This window comes from Osmerus eperlanus, chromosome 1, assembly GCF_963692335.1.
Source record: "Osmerus eperlanus chromosome 1, fOsmEpe2.1, whole genome shotgun sequence".
Lineage (NCBI taxonomy): Eukaryota > Metazoa > Chordata > Actinopteri > Osmeriformes > Osmeridae > Osmerus > Osmerus eperlanus.
This window is the reverse complement of record NC_085018.1, coordinates 9,413,731-9,434,638: the sequence shown is the minus strand read 5'-3', so window position 1 is coordinate 9,434,638 and position 20,908 is coordinate 9,413,731. Positions and strand designations below refer to the sequence as shown.

Sequence of the window (20,908 nt, the reverse complement as noted above, 5' to 3'; positions counted from 1 at the left end):
AATAAGGCATCAAAAACCTGTTTGTCACCCTGCTTGTCTGAATGTCTCCTGCTTTTGGTGCTCCTTTACCCTTTCTACTGTGTGAAACGACAAAATGGCTTGCTTATTTCAATAGGCCGACATACAAATGTACTCATATTCAGACCCTGCAAGAAGCAAATTGAGAGTTTGTTTACAGAAATTGTAATGGTTGGATTGTTTTAAAAACCAAATTATGTTGTGGGTCCATCAGACCCACAAACATTGGGTGAATAACACAACATCTACATTACAGGAGGGTGAAGGTAAACCTATGGGTGAACCTATTCTTCAAATGTGCAGTTTGAGATTGATGTTCAGAGCTAATTTCTATATAATTTATATTCTATTGATCACTGACATAAAACAATGTACCAAGTTCAAAAATAGATTCCAGTGATGTGGTGGAACGTAGAAAGGGGAAGTGAGGAATCTGCTAACGATGCTCAGAGCAGGCAATGTCTAATATTTTGTCGATTCTGTCCCATGACCTTCATTTTGAAATTCTTTGGATGAAATAAACCGGAAATGAGATTACTGATTGAGGCTGGTTTGTGGCTTCACCCTGCACTGTTGAGTCACCTCTCTAGCGAATGGATTTAAGCAAACTGAGATCATGCAAAATAGGAGAGTCCTGTCTCAGCAAACTACCTAGTTGTTAATTAACCAGTTGGTAGTGTTAATTTATCCATAACTGTTGCCCAGGACTGGCGACCGTCAAGATAGCGCTTTGCCAATATGATGGAGGAAATTGACAGATTCCAAGTACCTCCAGTCAACGGAGAAACGCAGCCTTTGGTAAGAAATGTTGTTCATGAAATTATTTGATGTCAGCCAGTTTAGAAGACCGAATTTTATTAGCAATGTAGCCATTAGTCGAGCCATTAAAAAATAAAATAATGTATGATGGACAATATTCTCTGTCATAAACCTTATCACGAATTGTCATATTTTGGAGACCAGCCTATCCTACTTCTCGCTCTTCCATCAGAGAAAAAGTGCCACGACGTTATATTTGACAATTTTGTCAAGGCTCCCATCAGTTGCATCAGTATATCTCAGTCATTCCTTGATTACATTCACTGTCTTCAAAATATCGATTGGGTTATGTTAACCTAACGGGTGACGTGTTTTTTCATGTGACTTGATGTGGAGGACCGAACTATCGCCTATCGGCCTAAATAATCCTGCTTGTGTGAACAGACAAGCGCTGTGGCCCAGTTGATGCTGCATAGCCAGTGGTTGAAAATGGGTGAGGGAAATACTTTTTCACCGGTGTCTGCCACAATCCACTCGCAATGCTGGTGAAATATTAAGGTTTAACATTGCCTAAATATGTGTTCTTTTTATTTTGTGCACTCCATCACTGACAGCCTTTGAATTATTTAGCTCAATTCGGCAGTTCCTGTTGGGGCTGCGGGGTTCCACTTAATGAGCAAGGATGTGAGGATATCCATTTTAATATCAGCTAATGCTTTAACATATTGACTTGTGCTGCTGTAGATTCCACATGGAGTTACCTGTTCAGTCTTATGACAAAATGGCAGCTTTGTTAAACCATTTTTCCCTAAACCTTTTTTTCCTAAAACCTTTCTGTCTGATAAGCCATTATGCATGCTTGGTCTTGAAACAAATACATTGTTGCAAACATGTCTCACTTTTTAAAGCAATCTTTCAATAGCAAGGGCATAGCTCTTCATGCATAGTAGACCATTGACTCCAAATCTATGATTCATGTTTGCCCATCTTCACATTGTCCCAGTCATTTGAGCTCATACTTGGCAATTTGGATTTGATAAAGCTTTTAGTCCATTCTCTAATGTTACAACTAAGCATGAGCACTGGTGTTGATATGATGCTATTATCTGGTCATTTGAGTGAAATGCAGGCCTATTAGAGCATAAGTGCTGCCGGTATGTGTAATTGGAGAATAAATGTGTGACGATCTCAAATGACCAACTGCTTCTTTTGAATCCAGTCATAAATTTGGACTTATCTTTATGCCTAAACAAAATAAAGTGATCTCCCAAGTCTTTATAATAAAATTAACATGAACATGCATCTGCAAATGTCTTGCCAGGCTTGCATAACAGCCTGCTATTGCAGTGAGATTGAGTAATGTCCAAATCATGCATGTTTGAAATCCATGGTCTGGTACTTCAAGTTGTCTGTTTTTTATGTTTACTCTCCTTATTCAACCCATATCAGACAGACTAACAGGCCAGCTGTTCTGTTGCACAGGGCTCTATGCAAATGCTCTTTCATAATGCTTTGCTTCAAGGTCTAATTTCTCAGTAATCTGTGTTCTTCTAAAAGCCACTTTGTCTAAGCATGCATAATGAGGTTCTGATTGTATTGTGGAGGCTTACACTTCATCTTGAGGTACATGGCCTAAATATAGCGTGAAGGACTATTGGAGGATCTCCAGATATTTTCTTTACCCTCAGGAATGCCTTTACTTTACTACAGCCATAGAAAACATGGTGATCCAGCTATTTCAGGTGACCTGGAGTCTCAGCCTTAACCCTTGTGTTATCTTCGGGTCATTATCCCTTGTGTTATCTTCGGGTCATTCTGACCCATCAGTCATTGTGACCCACCGTCGTATTGCGACAAATTTACCGCATACAAAGACAAAGTGAAGCATTTTCTTTTAACAGCTAGGCTGTCTCAGACCCCCCACATTGCAAAGGTTAAAAGAAAATTATTTTTATTTGTTTTTGTATTGGGTAAAATTGGGTAAACACAACGATGGTTCGTTATGAACCTTTGGGTCATGTGACCCGAAGGCAGCACGAGGGTTAAGACCCATCAGTCATTGTGACCCACCGTCGTATTGCGACAGATTTACCGCATACAAAGACAAAGTGAAGCATTTTCTTTTAACCGTTGGGCTGTCTCAGACCCCCCACATTGCAAAGGTTAAAAGAAAATTATTTTAATTTGTTTTTGTATTGGGTAAAATTGGGTAAACACAACGATGGTTCGTTATGAACCTTTGGGTCATGTGACCCGAAGGCAGCACGAGGGTTAACTGAGTAAAAAAATGGTCACTCATCATTCTGAAATGGAGATCGCTGCAGACCAGCTGTTCACAAGATTAATTTCTGTTTAACCAACCCCTCTGTCTGCCCAGAATGACCACATGCTGATTGCTGTAAGTCACAGCATTATATAAGGATACACTTCACTTTTGACACTTTTACTGCCATACCCATCTACAACTGTTGGACACATCATTGGTCCCTCGGTCACCTGATCAATCAACCTTGCTTGCCATTGGTCCATCGTGAGCCGAGATGGATAAGCCCACCAATCCTCTCACGGATGTGCTGCATCAGCAAACCCCTGTGTCGTGGCTCTCCATCATCACAGGCATTAAAACCACTGCTCAGAGAGGAGACGAGTTCCTTGAGAACGAGACATGGAGAGGTCGCAGTTTTGATTAAAGGGTCATAGAGTGAAGGTGTGAATGTTTGCTGGTGAGGTCAGGGTTGTTCTTGTAAAACACACACCCTCTGACAGTAGAAGAGGAAATGGAAACATGTCCTTGAAGTTATTCAGTTAGGATAAATGTCTGCAATCATGATTTCAAGTGGTATTAAAGGCTATTTTAATAAGCACAGAGAATAATATTGCAACTAGCCTAGTATCTCACTGAGGAGTACAATATTGTTGAATACTTTCCCCTTTGAAACAAGTATGGTATTAATGACAATTTTACCAGCAGTATATTTTTCCTTTTTTTTTTTTTTTTTTTTAATAAAGGATATTCTTTGAAACTTGTAATTGTGCTTCGGATAACAAAATAGACACGTCATTGACCCATAAACGTAATCATTTCTTAAAAACCATATCACTGGTGGAGTAGATATATTGAGATGAGCAATAACACAGCTGGAAAATCATGTGCATATTTTAGTCCCAGAGCTCCAACTGAGTGAGCACCCTGATTTGCATTACTCATTCTATCCTTTGAAAAGCACAGAATGGAAAATGACATTTTGGATACATTTGATTTGCATCTGCCCAGGTGGTATCTTTGACTTGGAGATGGCTGCCGTTTGCAGAGTTCAGTCATTTTCAGCTGGCTCCCATCTGCTCTGTACAGAGGTTTTCCTTCTTTATTTCCCCTTTATAAGATATGTGCTGAATTAATATTTTCACCAAGCCATTTCGTTTTCTCATCCATTCGATGTTGTGTTTTGCAAGCGAAACGTCAAAGCAGATAAGGAATGCTGTGTTATTTTTTTATTGAGGTACATGGAAAATGAATTCAAGAAGAAATGCTGTAGAATAACTAAGAAGTAGGCTAGTTTAGAGTTGTTTATTCCATGGAATATAAAGAAAATGGATGCCACTTGATGAAACGCTGCATGACTATTTACCCCCAAATGTCAAAGGTGCTGAGGTAGCGCAAACATGTTGTCTAGGCTACGTCATCTACTTAAATCAAGTATCAACTAGCCAACATTCTTAAAAGGTTTGGAATTTGCACCTTGGAACATGCAGTTGTATTGATTATTGCAAAGCCTATATTTTCACCTTCCAATAGGAATCCAATTCTACATTTAAGTTAGAAAGGTTTCTTAAAAAAATAAAAGAAATAAACAGACAATTATTGAACAGTACTACATCCCAGTTTTCATTAGAGGCTTGTATAAGAGTGAAGTGACTTTGGCAGCCTCAGTGATGATTCACAGTTTGGGTAGTAGTGAGAGAACATTGAAGGAAGCCACATTTAAGCTCAGATAACTTGAATGTTCTAGAGGCTATTTGTAGTACATCACAGAACATAACCTGGACTCGCATTAAAAACACATAAAATACACAAAACAACAATCATTCAAGATCGTTCTGTAGCAGTCACACATAATCAGTCCAGGAAGGCATTAAAGATGCATATCCATAACTGTATGCCAACAATTGTACGAATACAAAATAAATTATGAGTAAACTACACATCCACTATGTACGTATTCCCTAGTCCATATATTTCCCATCCCATATCCCATCCACAGTTTTTTGCGAAAAACGGGTAAGCCATCTTGGCAGACTTCACTGAGATAATCCCTCCCTGCATCCTCGTAGGGATGGGGCTACTTGAAAACCAGCAGAGGTGGAGGAACCGAGAACTTGAGTTGGAGCCTGACTATTGTTAGCAGACCAGGAAAGGGCTGTTCCCTCTAGGCAAGGACCGAGTCCTTGAATTTGATGCAGGCTAAGGGTTTGGAGGAAGGATGTTACTCGGGAGAATTAGAGTAGCTTGAAACACCACAGGCTGTGTTACATGTTGGGTTTGGGAGGCAGGCAGCCAGGCCAGAAGGCTGATGCTGCAGTCATCGTTGCAATTGTGTACAGTAGCAGTGTGTCTCAGCTGTGATCCAAGTCTCTCAAATGTGTAGAAGGACTCAAACATGCTCTGGGTTTGAAATGGTCAGTTTTTTTTTCTTGGACTGCTGACTGGCAGTTACTGGGCCCTCCAGCAATAGCAACATTGTGACTGTTCGAGCTTGTTGGGGAGACTAGCCCTAGATTGAATAGATGGCTGCTCTGGAGTGGAGTATAAAATTTACAAGATTTAGATTACCATAAGCATGACAATACCAGAAACAGGTTCAAATGGTAGTAATGGGAGAACAGACTTGGGGTCTTGTGTTTGCGTATCCCACCTGTGAAAGCTGTGGCTGTGGTCAAAGAAGTTGCATCCATGTGTGGAAGCTGTGTTAAAGCATGTGGGGAACAACTAGCACTCAGTACCTGGGGACTGAAACCAAAAATACTATACTAAACAGAACCTGGATTAAAAAAGTAACAAGCAAGCCACCAAAATAGTTATGTCTGAGTTTTTTTGCATGTTGGATAATATGCCAAGGCTACATGCTTTCCTACATTAAGTTTCCTGTAAACCCATTTATCGCGGGCTCCCTGGTTAATCATGAATTCATCTCATTACATTACAATGGCTGTGTGTTCTCAAGTAAACCGGGCGGTTTGAAAAGAAACTAGCACGTGTGTCACAGAACCACAGGCTGATGGTAGGAATACCTATTCTTTGCACTTTCCCCCGTCTTCCACAATATTGCTTAGTGAACACGAGTGTCAGCGTTGATTCATTGCCTTTAAATGAACAATACTTCACTAGATAAAGCCATTGTATACAAGTCAGGAGTGGGAAATACAGTTAGGTCCATAAATATTTGGACATTGACACAATTTTCATCATTTTGGCTCAGGAGTGGGAAATACAGTTAGGTCCATAAATATTTGGACATTGACACAATTTTCATCATTTTGGCTCTGTATACCACCACAATGGATTTGAAATGAAACAATCAAGATGTGCTTTAAGTGCAGACTTTCAGCTTTGATTTCAGGGTATTTACATCCAAATCAGGTGAACGGTGTAGGAATTACAACACATTTTATATGTGCCCCCCCCCCCCCTTTTTAAGGGACCAAAAATAATTGGACAAACTAACATAATCATAAATCTAATTGTCACTTTTAATACTTGGTGGCAAATCCTTTGCAGTCAATGACAGCCTGAAGTCTGGAACCCATAGACATCACCAGACGCTGGGTTTCGTCCCTGGTGATGCTCTGCCAGGCCTCTACTGCAACTGTCTTCAGTTCCTGCTTGTTCTTGGGGCATTTTCCCTTCAGTTTTGTCTTTAGCAAGTGAAATGCATGCTCAATTGGATTTAGGTCAGGTGATTGACTTGGCCATTGCAGAACATTCCACTTCTTTGCCTTAAAAAACTCTTTGGTTGCTTTCGCAGTATGCTTCGGGTCATTGTCCATCTGCACTGTGAAGCGCCGTCCTATGAGTTCTGAAGCATTTGGCTGAATCTGAGCAGATAATATTGCCAGAAACACTTCAGAATTCATCCTACTGCTTTTGTCAGCAGTCACATCATCGATAAATACAAGGGAACCAGTTCCATTGGCAGCCATACATGCCCACGCCATAACACTACCTCCACCATGCTTCACTGATGAGGTGGTATGCTTTGGATCATGAGCAGTTCCTTCCCTTCTCCATACTCTTCTCTTCCCATCATTCAGGTACAAGTTGATCTTGGTCTCATCTGTCCATAGGATGTTGTTCCAGAACTGTACAGGGTCTTTTAGATGTTTTTTTGGCAAACTCTAATCTGGTCTTCCTGTTTTTGAGACTCACCAATGGTTTACATCTTGTGGTGAACCCTCTGTATTTACTCTGGTGAAGTCTTCTCTTAATTTTTGACTTTGACACAGATATGCCTACCTGCTGGAGAGTGTTCTTGATCTGGCCAACTGTTGTGAAGGGGTTTTTCTTCACCAGGGAAATAATTCTTCTGTCATCCACCACAGTTGTTTTCCGTGGTCTTCCGGGTCTTTTGGTGTTGCTGAGCTCACCAGTGCGTTCTTTCTTTTTAAGAATGTACCAAACAGTTGATTTGGCCACACCTAATGTTTTTGCTATCTCTCTGATAGGTTTGTTTTGATTTTTCAGCCTAACGATGGCTTGCTTCACTGATGGTGACAGCTCTTTGGACTTCATATTGAGAGTTGACAGCAACAGATTCCAAACACAAATACCATACTTGAAATGAACTCTAGACCTTTTATCTGCTCCTTGTCAATGAAATAACGAACTCCCATGAGGGAATAACATACACCTGGCAATGGAACAGCTGAGCAGCAAATTGTCCAATTACTTTTGGTCCCTTAAAAAGGGGGGGGCCACATATAAAATGTATTGTAATTCCTACACCGTTCACCTGATTTGGATGTAAATACCCTGAAATTAAAGCTGAAAGTCTGCACTTAAAGCACATCTTGATTGTTTAATTTCAAATCCATTGTGGTGGTATACAGAGCCAAAATGATGAAAATTGTGTCAATGTCCAAATATTTATGGACCTAACTGTACATCTGTGGCCTATATTCAAGTGTGAGCAAGAGAGATTTTCGACAGCCAAAGACTATAATCTCTGCTACATTAAGGTCTAACCTGGAAACCTACAATCATATGTTTTTGCTTTTATATCTTGACCTGTTAAAACACAATATCATCAAAGCCTCTTAAACCTCACGATTATTACAATATATAAACTTTGGTCAAAATGCAAGCTATGTATCAAAATATAAATGGATGTGCAGAGTAGTTTCTTATTTCATAGCTGTGTGAAATATGACACGCGTGGAGCCATATGTGATTGGATAGGATCTGTTGGCTTCATAAAGCCTTCTTCAAAAAGAAAATTACCGATTACCGTTAATAAAAGTAAGTTTGTCTCAAATATAATCTGTTAAAGGAAGTATTGTTAATTGGTTTTTAGTCTACATTAATCCAAAGTAAAGTCTCTTAAAAAATTTTTTTTGGTACTTTAGCATGTCCTAGGCTATATTTTCCAAACAGAATGCTTAGGCTTGTACTGTAAGTTAGCCTAATCATGCATTTAGCCCCCCAGCACTTGACATAAATTGACAGATAGTTAGACTTTTCCATATTAACAGACTTTCAGCTCCATTCAACTGCTTGCTGTCTGTTCGAGGAAACATTATGTAAACATGGCAGGACCCTGAACAAAATATTACGTTTATTCAGCTCTGACTTCCAGCATCAGCTCATGGACTGTAAACCATCTCTTTTTAGCACTACTTGGCCGACTGACAAGGCTAAGCTTGTGGTTGGGTTGGACATAATGCAGGGCTCTGTCAGTAGACGAGGCCAGGACCTTGTCCCAGCTCTTTTTAGAACCATAGGGAGTAAAGGAGGGGGGGGGGGGGGGGGTGACTCAAGCTCCAACAGGAAACCCCTCTGTTCTACCACAGCAAGCCCCCCAGGATGGTGTCATACAGACTCATACTCGCACACTTACACAAATGTGTCATTCATGCACTCGCTCACATACAAACATGTACATTCACACGGACAAAAAAACCTGCACTTGTGACGCGGAACACCACGGACAACCCCCATTTGCACAGTCCTCTGCCTATCAAATCAAAACTGACAGGGATATGCACTCAAGGCAATAAAGCTAGCCACAAAGGTGGAATGTGGGACTAATGAAGATTAGTTGCTTATCTATTGGAAGGATCTCATAAAATGGAAACCAGTTGGAAAAGTTGAGGCCAGCTGTTTGAGGCTCAGGATCATATAAAGAGGCTGCTTTATCACAAAGTAAGCATACATGCTCACAGCTCTGCTAAGTCCGTACAGTTTCACGTCCTCAAATTTTCGGAACCTGGTTCCATAACTGTGAGTGCCTCCTCTGCCAACACGTGTCCCTGCAGTTGAGGGGCATAATACAATTCTGTGAAGACTTTATTTTGTTTCAGTGGCGGCGCCAGAGAATTTTTCATGCAGGTGCTGAGGGGGTGCTAGATCATTGACAGGGGGAGCTGCGCAATTATATATATATATATTATATATATTTGTATAAATACTATCAGGGCCAGAGTGGGACCCATTTTCAGCCCGCGAGTGTAATGGCCAAAACCAGCCCATCCCCACCAGGGGCCGAGGCATACGTTTAACATTCGGGGCTTAACCCAAATTTAGGACCTAGTCAAGGTTTTGATGTGAGCTGAAATCGGAACTTCACATTAATGCGAGCACGCAAGCGAGATATTTTGCATTAATTTCAGTGCAAAATAGGTTTTTGAGCTTTATGTAATATAAACATTACGTTGGACTCATTGTTATATTTTCTCGAAATTACAACCCAAATTTTTACCTGAAAGATTTGGGGCTTTTGAGAACATATTTTTCCCACCCTTGCAGGAACCTAGATTTCTGAAGTGACAGATCTTTCTTTTATACCTGTCTTTTTCAGTTCCTCCTGGCATCTTTTTCCCATCCATTTTATTATTTTGACATCATCTTAATCTTGCAAACTCCCTCCACAACAATAAATGATGGTTTAGGGTTGTCTTGGTACACGCACCTGTGTTTGAGAAAGAGAGCATGCGCGACAACTGAAAACGGCACTTTTTAATGCACGGTCTGATCATGCGTTTATTTAGATTAAAACCTAGTGTAGCCTATTAGCTTACTTATCAGTCACACAGTAACAAACTTAACACAAATCGTTTTATTCGGTGTGTGAAAAAACAAAGACAAAGCAGGCGATCTGCTGGCACAATTTATGAACGGCAGAGCGGGCAGACCGGGAATTCTCCCGATTCTCCCGATGGCCACTCCGGGCCTGAATACTATTACTAAATGAGCAATATTTTAGGGGGTGCTATCGGGGTGCTTTTGTCTTTCTTGGGGGTGCTGAAGCACCTGCTAGCCCCTCCCTAGCGCCGCCCATGTTTTGTTTGCTGTAAACATTAAGCTGGTGTGCTTTGCCAAAAAGCTCTAAGTTGGCTACAGTGCCAAAGAAACATGAACATCATGGTTTCAAGAGATACACTTGAGTAGATCTTCTCTGAAGGCCAAACAAGTATGCCTACACAGAACTTTGAAACCTTGTCTTCTGGATCCAAGAAAGTGGGCACTTTTCATAAGGCACTCTTAATTTTTCAAAGATTGTCTGTCAAAAAAGTGTTCCAGGGAAATGGTTAGCAATCACCTACTGGAAAAATAACCAGGCTTTTTTTTCTCTGGCCCACTTCATACCCACAGTAAAAGTACTACTTAATCTAGAATATATTACGTTTGAATATTTCACATCACAGAACACCTGTAGACTTCAGTGTTTTGTTTGTTTTGCAGGACCCAGCAGCCTCTTCCACCACAGAAGCAGACTCTGACACAAGAGAAGACGAGACTGTGGCCATGAACTACAAGCCCTCGCCACTCCAAGTGAAAATAGGTAGGTGCTAATCTGCTATAGAGCTATTGTCCATAAGGGAAACGATTCCCTAAGGCAGGTAAAGTAAAGATAGAACTTCTATCAATATGGTTTGTCTTCCTACTGTAAGCAAGACATTTGACGTGTGATGGCCTGTTCGATACAAGTCCATGCTGTGTTAGCAAGACCAGGTTACTGCGTTTCTTAGAAATGGACAAGAAGGCAGAACAATCATGATCAAATAAATGTCTGCATACAAATCTTTTAAGAGAACTTTTACAATCCCTGAATAACAGATTACGGTTTACAATTGGCTATTTCTAAATCATTGTGGTGAAAAAGGTGACCGTACTCTGAAAGCATTCGAAACATTTTCCGTAAGACCACTGCGTTTACCTGTGCTATTTTATAAATTGTCTTTACTTGTGGTGTCTAAGATTGACAGGACATTCTGAAAGAGAGGCACTAACACAGGTAAACATGAAGTGGTCTTAAGAAATAAGAAGAAAAACAATACTATTAAAAACTGGCTTGTGGTTTCATCTGTCTTTCTCCTTCTCTTTCTTTTGGTTTGATTGATGTGAGAATCCAACAAATGCTGTTGGGGAGACTGTCAGGAGAGAAAGGTTGAAAACCACCTACTACTATGAAGTTGATAAGGATGCTCGGCCGGCTAACAAGAAAGTCCTGCGATTGCTTTTAAGGCCTTAAGCCTTTAAACCTTGCTACTTCAGAAAAATGTACGCGTTCTTCAGATTATTAAATTATCGACCAATATATAAATTATCAAGCAATAAACCACAGGAGGGTATGGTATATTGCTAAATAACCTATGGGTCTTGCACGAGGCGGATCCATGCTAACGGAACTTGGCTCATGCGTGTCGGTCCTGACCGCATCACTATCGTGCCAGTGATTGACGGTAAATCACACCCGTGTGATATTGCTTAAGTGGCCGACATACTGTTGCAGCCATACTTATTAGAAGCTTAAAATGGCACGGTAATATGAACGGCTGGTCCTCGGCCTGGTCTCCTTCAGCCTGTCTTATGCAGTGGAGTGGCATAATAGCCTTCTATTCAGCCACCCGAAGCTAGTCGTGTAACGCCTCTAGCAACATTGAAAGTGATGAAGTCACAGCGTGTTGTTATTACTGAGAGATGAGACCATTGTCAAGTTTGCAGACGACACTACGGTGATTGGCCTCATCAGTAACAACGATGAGTCGGCCTACAGGGATGAGGTCCAGCACCTGGCTGAGTGGTGCGCCAACAACAACCTGGCTCTCAACACCAAGAAGCCTCCTCACCAACTGCATCTCGGTGTGGCATGGCAGTTGCTCTGTTGCGAACCGGAAGTCTCTTCAGAGGGTGGTGAAAACTGCCCACCGCATCACTGCTTCCTCACTTCCCACCATTGAGGCTGTCCAGCACAAAAGATGTCTGCGGAGGGCACGCAGCATCGGCAAGGACAACTCTCACCCCAGCCACAGACTGTTTGCCCTCCTCCCCTCTGGGAGGCGCTACAGGGCCCTCCGTTCCCGGACCAGCAGGTTCAGGAACAGGTTCAGGAACAGCTTCTTCCCATGCGGCTGTCACCCTGCTGCACTCTGCACCACGGTGATGGCCCCCCTGGTTACCCCCTCACGCACCCTCCTCCAGTGACTGTACTTACCCCCTACACCCTGGCCTGGACGGCCATGCACCTTCTTCCAGCCACTGAACATTTGCACTACTTTTTACTAACTGTACATCCACTTATATACTTAGTCCGTGGTATTCACTGTACCTATCTCTTAATTTTGCACTACCTTGCTGCTGTTACAGCACATATAGTATTACCGGTACTGCACATATCTTATTACTGTACATATACTTTTATCCTTTTATTTATATGTTACTTCCCTTTTTATATACTTTTACTGCTTTCTTTGCACTTCTGGTTGATGCTAAACTGCTTTTCGTTGTCTTAGTACTCTGTGCAATGACAATGAAGTTGAATCTCATCTCAGATGGAATAATAACACATGCTAATATTGATTAGGCTCTACATTTCCCTTCCATGCTTGGAACCTCTGCTATTTACCTAGGTGTGAAGATGTGTGTGTGTGTGTTACTACGACACAGAAAGCCACTGTGTAGTAGTCTCACAGTAGTCTAACTGCTAAATGACTAAATGTAGTCAAGGCTGAAGTAAAAAATGATCAACAACAGTCTTTGTACTTTCTGTATGTGGTCCTTAAATTTTGTCAAGCAGATATATACTATTTCCTATAGTTTAAATGTTATTAGTTGTACGATAGTGCTAATGTCAAGGATGGGTTTGAAATAGTCCAAAGGAAATGCTTTCCACAGAGAATAAAATTAATCTGTCAGTATTTTAGTTTTTTGGAAGGGGTTGGGGTGATTTAGGTTGTTTGTTTCTAACTGATGACATCATATCCTGTTCTTGGCAGAGAAACAGAGGGAGCTCGCCAGGAAGGGATCAGTGAAGAATGGCACTGTGGGAAGTCCTGTCAACCAGCAGCCCAAGAAGAACATGGCTCGAACACGGTACTCTATAGTTGTTTTATTGTTTCAACCAAAAAGTATAATGTATTACTTAGTACCACATATAAGGTGTGCAGAAGTGTGTATCTTCATGGATCCCTTATGTAAAAAAAACTCAATTGGAACTGGAAAAAACACCTGCTGTCTGTTCACATAAGGACATAGCTTTGATTTTATATTGGCACAATGTTCCAAAAATAAACAATATTGAACTGAAGAATAGTTTTTATTGGTAATGACATCTTGCCCTAATAGTTATTTGCAATACACACATTTTCAATTTTCCATAGAGAATCGGAAGTTCTTTCTACTTTGTTATTCTGGCCCAGAATTAGTTAATTAGTCTGTCTGGGGTATTGGCTGGCTCTGTGCTCTGTGCTTGCTTCATGTATTATCTCCATGCACATTTCCAGGGAAAACAGCGGCCAGGGTTTCTAAAAACATTCATTAACCAGAATTCAAGAGGATTGGCACAGTATTGTGCATGCCATCCGATTAAAAAATGTTAAAACCACAAAAAAGACTGTCTGTAACAAAAGCAAGGCTTTATTTCTGAAACCAGCCCAAACCCGCTTTGTTCTACGAATGGTAATACAGTCCTACTCTTTTGAAAACACCGGGCTCTAATAGGTGAAAAATGCATCCATTAGCTGGGGGCCCTCATCTGCCAATCACCACATGTCCCCGGGTGGATTAGTTGAGATGTGAGAAGCCTTCTGCAGACGTGAGAGAACCTTGAGCCAGAGGGTGAGAGATTATCTGCAGGCCTCTCAGCCTGAGGCCCGGAGATTAGCTGAAACCTCTCTACCAGGCTATGAGAGTGGCACTGCCCCCTGCTGTGAGCTCCCCTGCTGGTGCCGACAAGTCTGAATGATGTCACTCATCTCTGTTTTTGTTGTTGCCACAAATCCATTCTCTTTTGATAGATTAGAGAAGGGATTTATGAATGAGTCGGTTTCCCTTTTATACATTAATTTATAGTCTCCATTAGTGAACTTCAAACTGTTTTAAACGATTAAAAAACTCAGACAACCTAAAGGGCAAACTAGAAGCTGATGGCCTTTTAAGGTGTCAATGAACCTGAGTAAAATTTCACTTAGAATTTGGCTTCGAAAGAGCCCTTTTTTATATGCTATGTTTATACCTGACAACAATGATGGGCTTATAGCCACATCACAGAATGTTGACTCTGTGTTGGCTTTTCAAATTCAATGTAATGAGTGTTATTAACAGGTCCATTTTTACCTATGTTGTTTTAGGTTGGTCGTGCCAAACAAAGGGTACTCTTCTTTAGACCAGAGCCCAGATGAGAAGCCGTTGGTAGCACTGGACACTGACAGGTAACATTAAACGCTGGGTTAATGGTTGGTTTGTCTCTAAACTTGTAAATGTAAACATCATACTTTTGTAACATTTTCAATTTAGCATTTTCATGATTTGTTGTATTTGCTTACCTTTTTGATATGAAGTTAATATTTAAGCTTAACAAGAACTTGGTAAACTTATTGACTAATCATTATCAATCTAACAGTCAAAACCATGTTTATTAGGCTGCAGAAAAGCTTAAACTGACTTTCACAGCCAATATACAAATAAAGAATGCTTTCTTCTAAAGTCCAATGACTTTTATAATTCAGAACCAAACTGGTTTTGTCCTTGTTTCATAGAAATCCTGTCTAACCCTCCCTACCAACTGAAAAGTCTATTTAATTTTTACAATACAAACCGGATGATTAAAACCTCCAACTGTGTAGTGTAATATACCTTTGTGCTTTTGAAATAAGTAGCGTATTGGGGAAGTTAAAACTTTTGGTTTCTTCTGTACTGTAATTATTCTGATGCAAATGGAATCATATCTTGCCAGAATACTCAACTAGCTGAACAGGCTTGTGTTCTTTTCGAACTCACCACAGGCCCAGACACTAAGCAGAAGTCTTTCAATGCGCAACCACAGTTCATGACTTTGACACTAGGCAAACTCTCCCCAGGATTAGAGGGTGACCTGCCATGTACAAGGAGGAGGGGAGGGAGTTTTTTTGCTCTGGCAGTTCAGCTCTGGGTAGAGTCTCTTCCAACATAAGCATGATCCCGAAAGAGGGAAAAGTCCTTCCTGGGTTACAGAATCAGGGGGAGGGAGTTGGCATTTGGACAGGGAACTGCAGATCAGTGTCCCTTCCTCCCTGCCCATTGTGGGTGCATCAGACAAGCGTTTTTTGCACCCTGCGTTTTTAATTGCTCCGGCGTCGCTGGCTTGCCGCATGGTTAACTCTTTCTCAGAAATTTCTGCTCGTTGGCAGCAAGTCAAGATAACGTCAGGGGTGAAGTCATCAGTCTTTTCTGTGACACTCTCTGACATACACGCGCGCACACACACACAGACCCCCCCCCACACACACACACTGGTTTGTTCTAGTTTCACGTTCATGTTACCTCCTTTCACATTCAACTCCTTTGTGTCTTCCTCACACACGTAAACAGACCTTCATTCACATGACGTGCATTCAAATGCTCTACTGTACACAGTAGAGCTATGTACACCTTGATTAGTTGTTATTGTGCACCGCTGTGTTAAATTGTCAGTTGTCTATACACTCATTCCATTCAAAAGATCTTTGTTTGAAAATGCATTATAGAAGTTCAGCTCCATTAGTGAGATGCCCAGTAATTCTTATAGGAATCCATAGAGGGTTCCAGATTGTCTATTCTGGTTCGTATAACAAATCAATCTCTTTGGAATGTCAGCTCCTTATGGTGCCTAATTAGTTTCTTGGGAGATGTTTTGAAATGTATGGCTGCTCCAGCATATCCTGAAAGAGGGTGGGGGGGGGTAAGTGCTTAACACACAATCATTTGGAATGTATCCCTAAATTGTTACAGTATGTTCTGTCAGCAATCAAAATCTGTTGTGTGTGTTTTATAACCTTGGACTGAATTACAACAATCAAATATATTCAAATGGTATCATGCTTCGTTAATGATTCATACAGCCGTTAGGAACTATAAAGCGAAGACTTTCTCTCTGGTTTTGGTCTTAAAGTTGCACCGAGTGGTCCCATGACCCCATCGCCATCTATTATAACAATCATATCATTGATTCGAGTTTTAATGGATATCATTTCCCTTTCTTTCTGTTTGTTTCCAGTGATGATGACTTTGACGTGTCGAGATATTCCTCGTCGGGATACTCCTCAGCCGAGGTGAGAGGTCTGAGGGACCAGGTATCTACGCACTACAGCTCCTGTCTCCTCACACCCCACTAGCCGGCATAAGCATCACATGGCACACTGTATGACTGACATGTCATATCCGTCTGTCTGTCATCATCACCCCCTCTACCTTCCCGCGATCCTTACGGGCTTTGTCGCCCCATGTTTGAATCCTGCGATACAGAAATGCACTTATTTCGACGAGGCTGACATGTAGGCCTGTCGCAGTTATGGTGGAACTGTTTGAGGAATGCAATTATTATATTCCTAAGATGTTTTCATCCAAGTAAAGAGTTTTGGACAATTTTTGAAGTGTTGTAATAGGAACTGTCCTTATACTTGTTCTATCAGTTTGATGTCTCCTATCCGTTTTCTATTCAGCAACTAATTTACTGTGCGTTGCTTCTTTAAGCTCAGTTAAGAATTGTTGTGCAGTGCAAATTGGTCCATAACGCTCTTTGGTCATGTCATATTTGCCACATTATTCATTATTGAGCAAACACATTTCCTGCAACTAATTAACTGTCTTAAACCACAATTTTGTTCTGTTAGAGATACACATTCATTTTAGAACAAGCTTAAAAATAATTATACGCACAGCAAAGTAAAAGCAATATGTAAACTTTTTGAATTTTTGCTTTATTGCTTTATCTCGGTTTAGCAGTTGTTGAAATTAACAAAATTAGTGTCAGATGCAGCAGCACCACTGTGGGAACATTTAGTGTTTCAAGCCAAGTGGAAAAGGAAATTCCAAGAACGTGGGATGTTGGATTTGTAACAGAAATGTTCAGTTCAAAGGCGCCAATGTAATTCCACAAAATAATAAAAGGGAAAAGCTAATCACAATTAACTCGTCGAGTTAATCACAATTAACATGTTGTCATTGTGACAGTACTACATGGTAGATATGCAGATTACTTTTCAATTAGTGTTTTGATTAGTACAAATCTGCTCCTTTCCCTCATCAATACCATTTCACTCTCACCGTTTACTAATACCATCATGAACCATACTGCCTGTCCTTGTAGAGGTTTGTTGCCATTTGTACTTCACATTTGTACTTCACTACGTTGTTCAACATTACTTTTTTGTCCGAGTTATCTCTAGGTTTTGGTAGTGTATTCCTAATGCTTTTAGGATTAGTAGTTATTATTAATGACCATTAAGTTGTTCTCTTTTTATGCTGTTTCTCATGCTCTTTGGGTGAACCCTGCAGCAAATAAACCAGGATCTCAACATCCAGCTGCTGAAAGATGGCTACCGGCTGGACGAGATCCCTGACGATGAAGATCTGGATTTGATCCCGCCAAAGTCTGTCAACCCCACCTGCATGTGCTGCCAAGCCACTTCCTCTACAGCCTGCCAAATACAGTAGCCTTTCCTTAACCCGCCACACACACACACTGCCCCCCCACCCCACTTCCTCCAACACACACACACAACCCAACCATCATTATGAGTGTAACTAGCCATTGTCGGAGACATTCAGCATAAACGACATTGGTCGGGGCCGGGGAAAAGGTAAAAGGATCGATGGAAATGAAAATGGAAAAAGTGTCTAAAGGTTCAAAAAAATTATACTCAGTTTCAATGACTCCTCCTATGGAAGGATACTTCTTCTGTTTGTGTAGCATACTGGAGAGGATTTTGTCTGACGATGGCATCCGCATACAGCTGTTCCAGACTTATGTTGGAATGAAACACCGACAGCGAAAAGGAAGACTTTCAAATGCAGAACTTTCGTTTTCAAGATGGTTAATTGTGAAGGAGGGTTCTCCTTTGAAGGAACTTCTGTCGTCCCTAGTTTTTCTCATGGTACAATAGCAGTGGCAGTGAGTGGCTACTGTGTGTCAAAGAACAACTATTGTATTGAAATGAATGACGTGTGTTGATTGTCTCTCGTCATATCTAGAATTTAAACCTCTGAAGGGAATAATAATATATTGATGCTTTTGCAAGGGAATCACAAATGTTTGGGAGATAGCTCTTGGATCTGGATGCCCTTCACTCTCTGTGGTGAATTTGCAGTGACATTGGTCTCCTCACTCTTGTAATTTCTTTGTTTTGTTTTTACTTATTTTACTGATGCATATAAACCTACAAGTTAAGTGTACAGACCACAAGAAACTTGGGTTTTGGAAAAGGTAGACTCTACTGCTTACTATAAAAGACTGTGGGACAAGTGTTTAAGGTTGACTCTAAATTCTATGACGTACTGGTTATTTTGAGGTAAAAAGCAATGTTGCAACTGGAATGGGAATAACTATTACTGCAATTTAAACCCAACCAGCATGGTTTATTGTGACTTGTAGAGCTGTAATGGTACAGTATATCCACAGTGCAGTATGTACTCAAATGTTTAGACAACTTTGTCCTTGGTACAGCACAATGAAATACAACTCAAGACTACTGATGTAGCAGTGCATTTGAATATAAATATGAAGCCATTTGGTCCACTTCATTTAGGACCATTTGAAAGGGGTTGTACCGAACGATTCAAAAGTCAAATATTTCTCAAAGCAGTATTATTAACTTGCAACAGTTTAACTGTGCCAAAATCCCACCCTGCTGTTGAGGGGTTCACCTCTGCACAGGGATCCCTCTACACACTTAATGCTGCCGTTATATGTAGAACACTTGTTAATGAGCTGTAACTTTGTAGTCAGTGTCAGGTGTCAAATTGCCAGGTTAGATGTGTTCAGCCCTTGACATGCGAGTTTGTTCCTTAAAAGTGTTTTCACTGTTTGGTCACCATGTCTGGGGTTTGGTAGTCTTAGTACAATTAGAGGACATCGACAGCAGGGCATGTTGGCTACTGTACATCTTTTGTTCTCTTGTATGACAGCAACATAGATTTGTTAAGTTCTTTTAATTTATTTTTCTTTCTTTTATGTTTTTGTTTGTTTGTTTATAACTTGTGGTGCCTGTTGCCCACAACCCCATAGTGTTGAGTACACTGTTTTCCTCAGAGGCAGCTGACTCTGGGGTAAACACCACGCTAAATGTTTGGTCCTAGCACTAGTAGTTGGGCACTAATTTCATTTGCACATGTAACCCATTCTTTCCTAAATCTCCCATCAACCTTTCTGTTTTGTGTCTAAAGTTGATGTTCAGTCTGTTGTGCTTCCAACTTTTGGCAATAGTGCCATCTGTGCTTCTCTCACTGCCATTACAACAATCACTGGCTACTCACCAGGATGTGTGGTATTTGGAGAAACGTTCCAATGATTGGTAGCCAAAGCATTGTTCACCATCCTGCATGGATTTCAAAACATTAGATGAAAAATCATCTGGATACACAGTCCAGCCCATGCCCACATCAAGTATATGTTTTCAAACACTTTCAAATATGCTGTGAAAGGCTGCGTTCACAAAGACACTTGTCACAGTTTTTTTGTCTTGTTGAAAGGAAAGTCTAGACACTACCTGAAAAGGGATTATTAATGTAAACATTGAAACAATGTGCACACACTTTCATTACTGTACTACTTTTTACAAGCTTTGTAAATGAAAAGTTATCGACCCAATGTGCATCTACTTTATGGGACAGTTTTCTCTTTCGCAGGGGTGTAACAGCTTTGTTTATCGAGGGCTAACAGTCCTGCTTCTGATTTCGGTCCATGTTTGTTTTCAAAGGACTGGTCATTTCTATCTAGGAATCCGTTTGTAGAGTCTGTAGTAAATCAGCAACATCAATGGATTGAGAAAGTCCCAGCAAAAACTATCAGGACTGGAAAACCTGAGGCGTGGAAGAGGTTCTTGTTTTTTGTTAGAATGCAAATTGGGGGAACACTGTTGTAAAGCTGGGGATAGTTTCCCATCAAGACCAAGGTCGGATGCTATATATGGATGAGGACCCAGGGTGTAGCGTTGAGGGCCAAATGATATCCTATTGATCTGTTCTGTAGTGCGAATTGTTTGATGGGTTAAACCTGATGAATGATGAACAAGAGAATTCCTAGTGTCCTGTTTGCTGTGAATAAAAATCTTTATCAGTCAAACTTCTCAACTGACAGACTATGTACACTACAGTATATCAGACCAGGGTCATATCTGAATTTATGTTACTGTCAAAATGACATTTTTATTGTCACATCCATAAAGAAGGATCTCTGTGGGATGTTGGCTAACTAAATTCTTAACATTATAAGTAAATATAAATTTTATTTTTTACCAACCCTACAAATCTCGTGCCTGAGATTCACGAAACACAATTACTCCTGCAAGTGTATACGAACTAATGGCATTCATTATGAAAATGTTATCCAATAACAAGTAGAAGTGTCTCGTTAAAAAGTGTATGGGAGCATAAATATAACCATTTTAGGTTTGATTGAAAGAG

The 20,908-nt window shown here is 40.6% G+C and overlaps 1 protein-coding gene across 2 annotated transcripts; it reads left to right on the top strand.

The window, feature by feature from the left end:
* Window positions 1–563: 563 nt before the first annotated feature.
* On the top strand, window positions 564–17,970 carry fam219aa (family with sequence similarity 219 member Aa). Of its 2 annotated transcripts, none has more exons than XM_062458021.1 (6): window positions 564–816; window positions 10,733–10,832; window positions 13,267–13,363; window positions 14,620–14,700; window positions 16,503–16,557; window positions 17,783–17,970. In XM_062458021.1, the coding sequence occupies exons 1-6, from the start codon at window positions 757–759 to the stop codon at window positions 17,939–17,941; spliced, it is 552 nt and encodes a 183-aa protein (XP_062314005.1). In that variant the 5' UTR covers window positions 564–756; the 3' UTR covers window positions 17,942–17,970. The 2 variants fall into 2 exon arrangements, with proteins under 2 accessions (XP_062314005.1, XP_062313996.1); XM_062458012.1 differs by having other exon boundaries at window positions 16,503–16,578.
* Window positions 17,971–20,908: the final 2,938 nt, after the last annotated feature.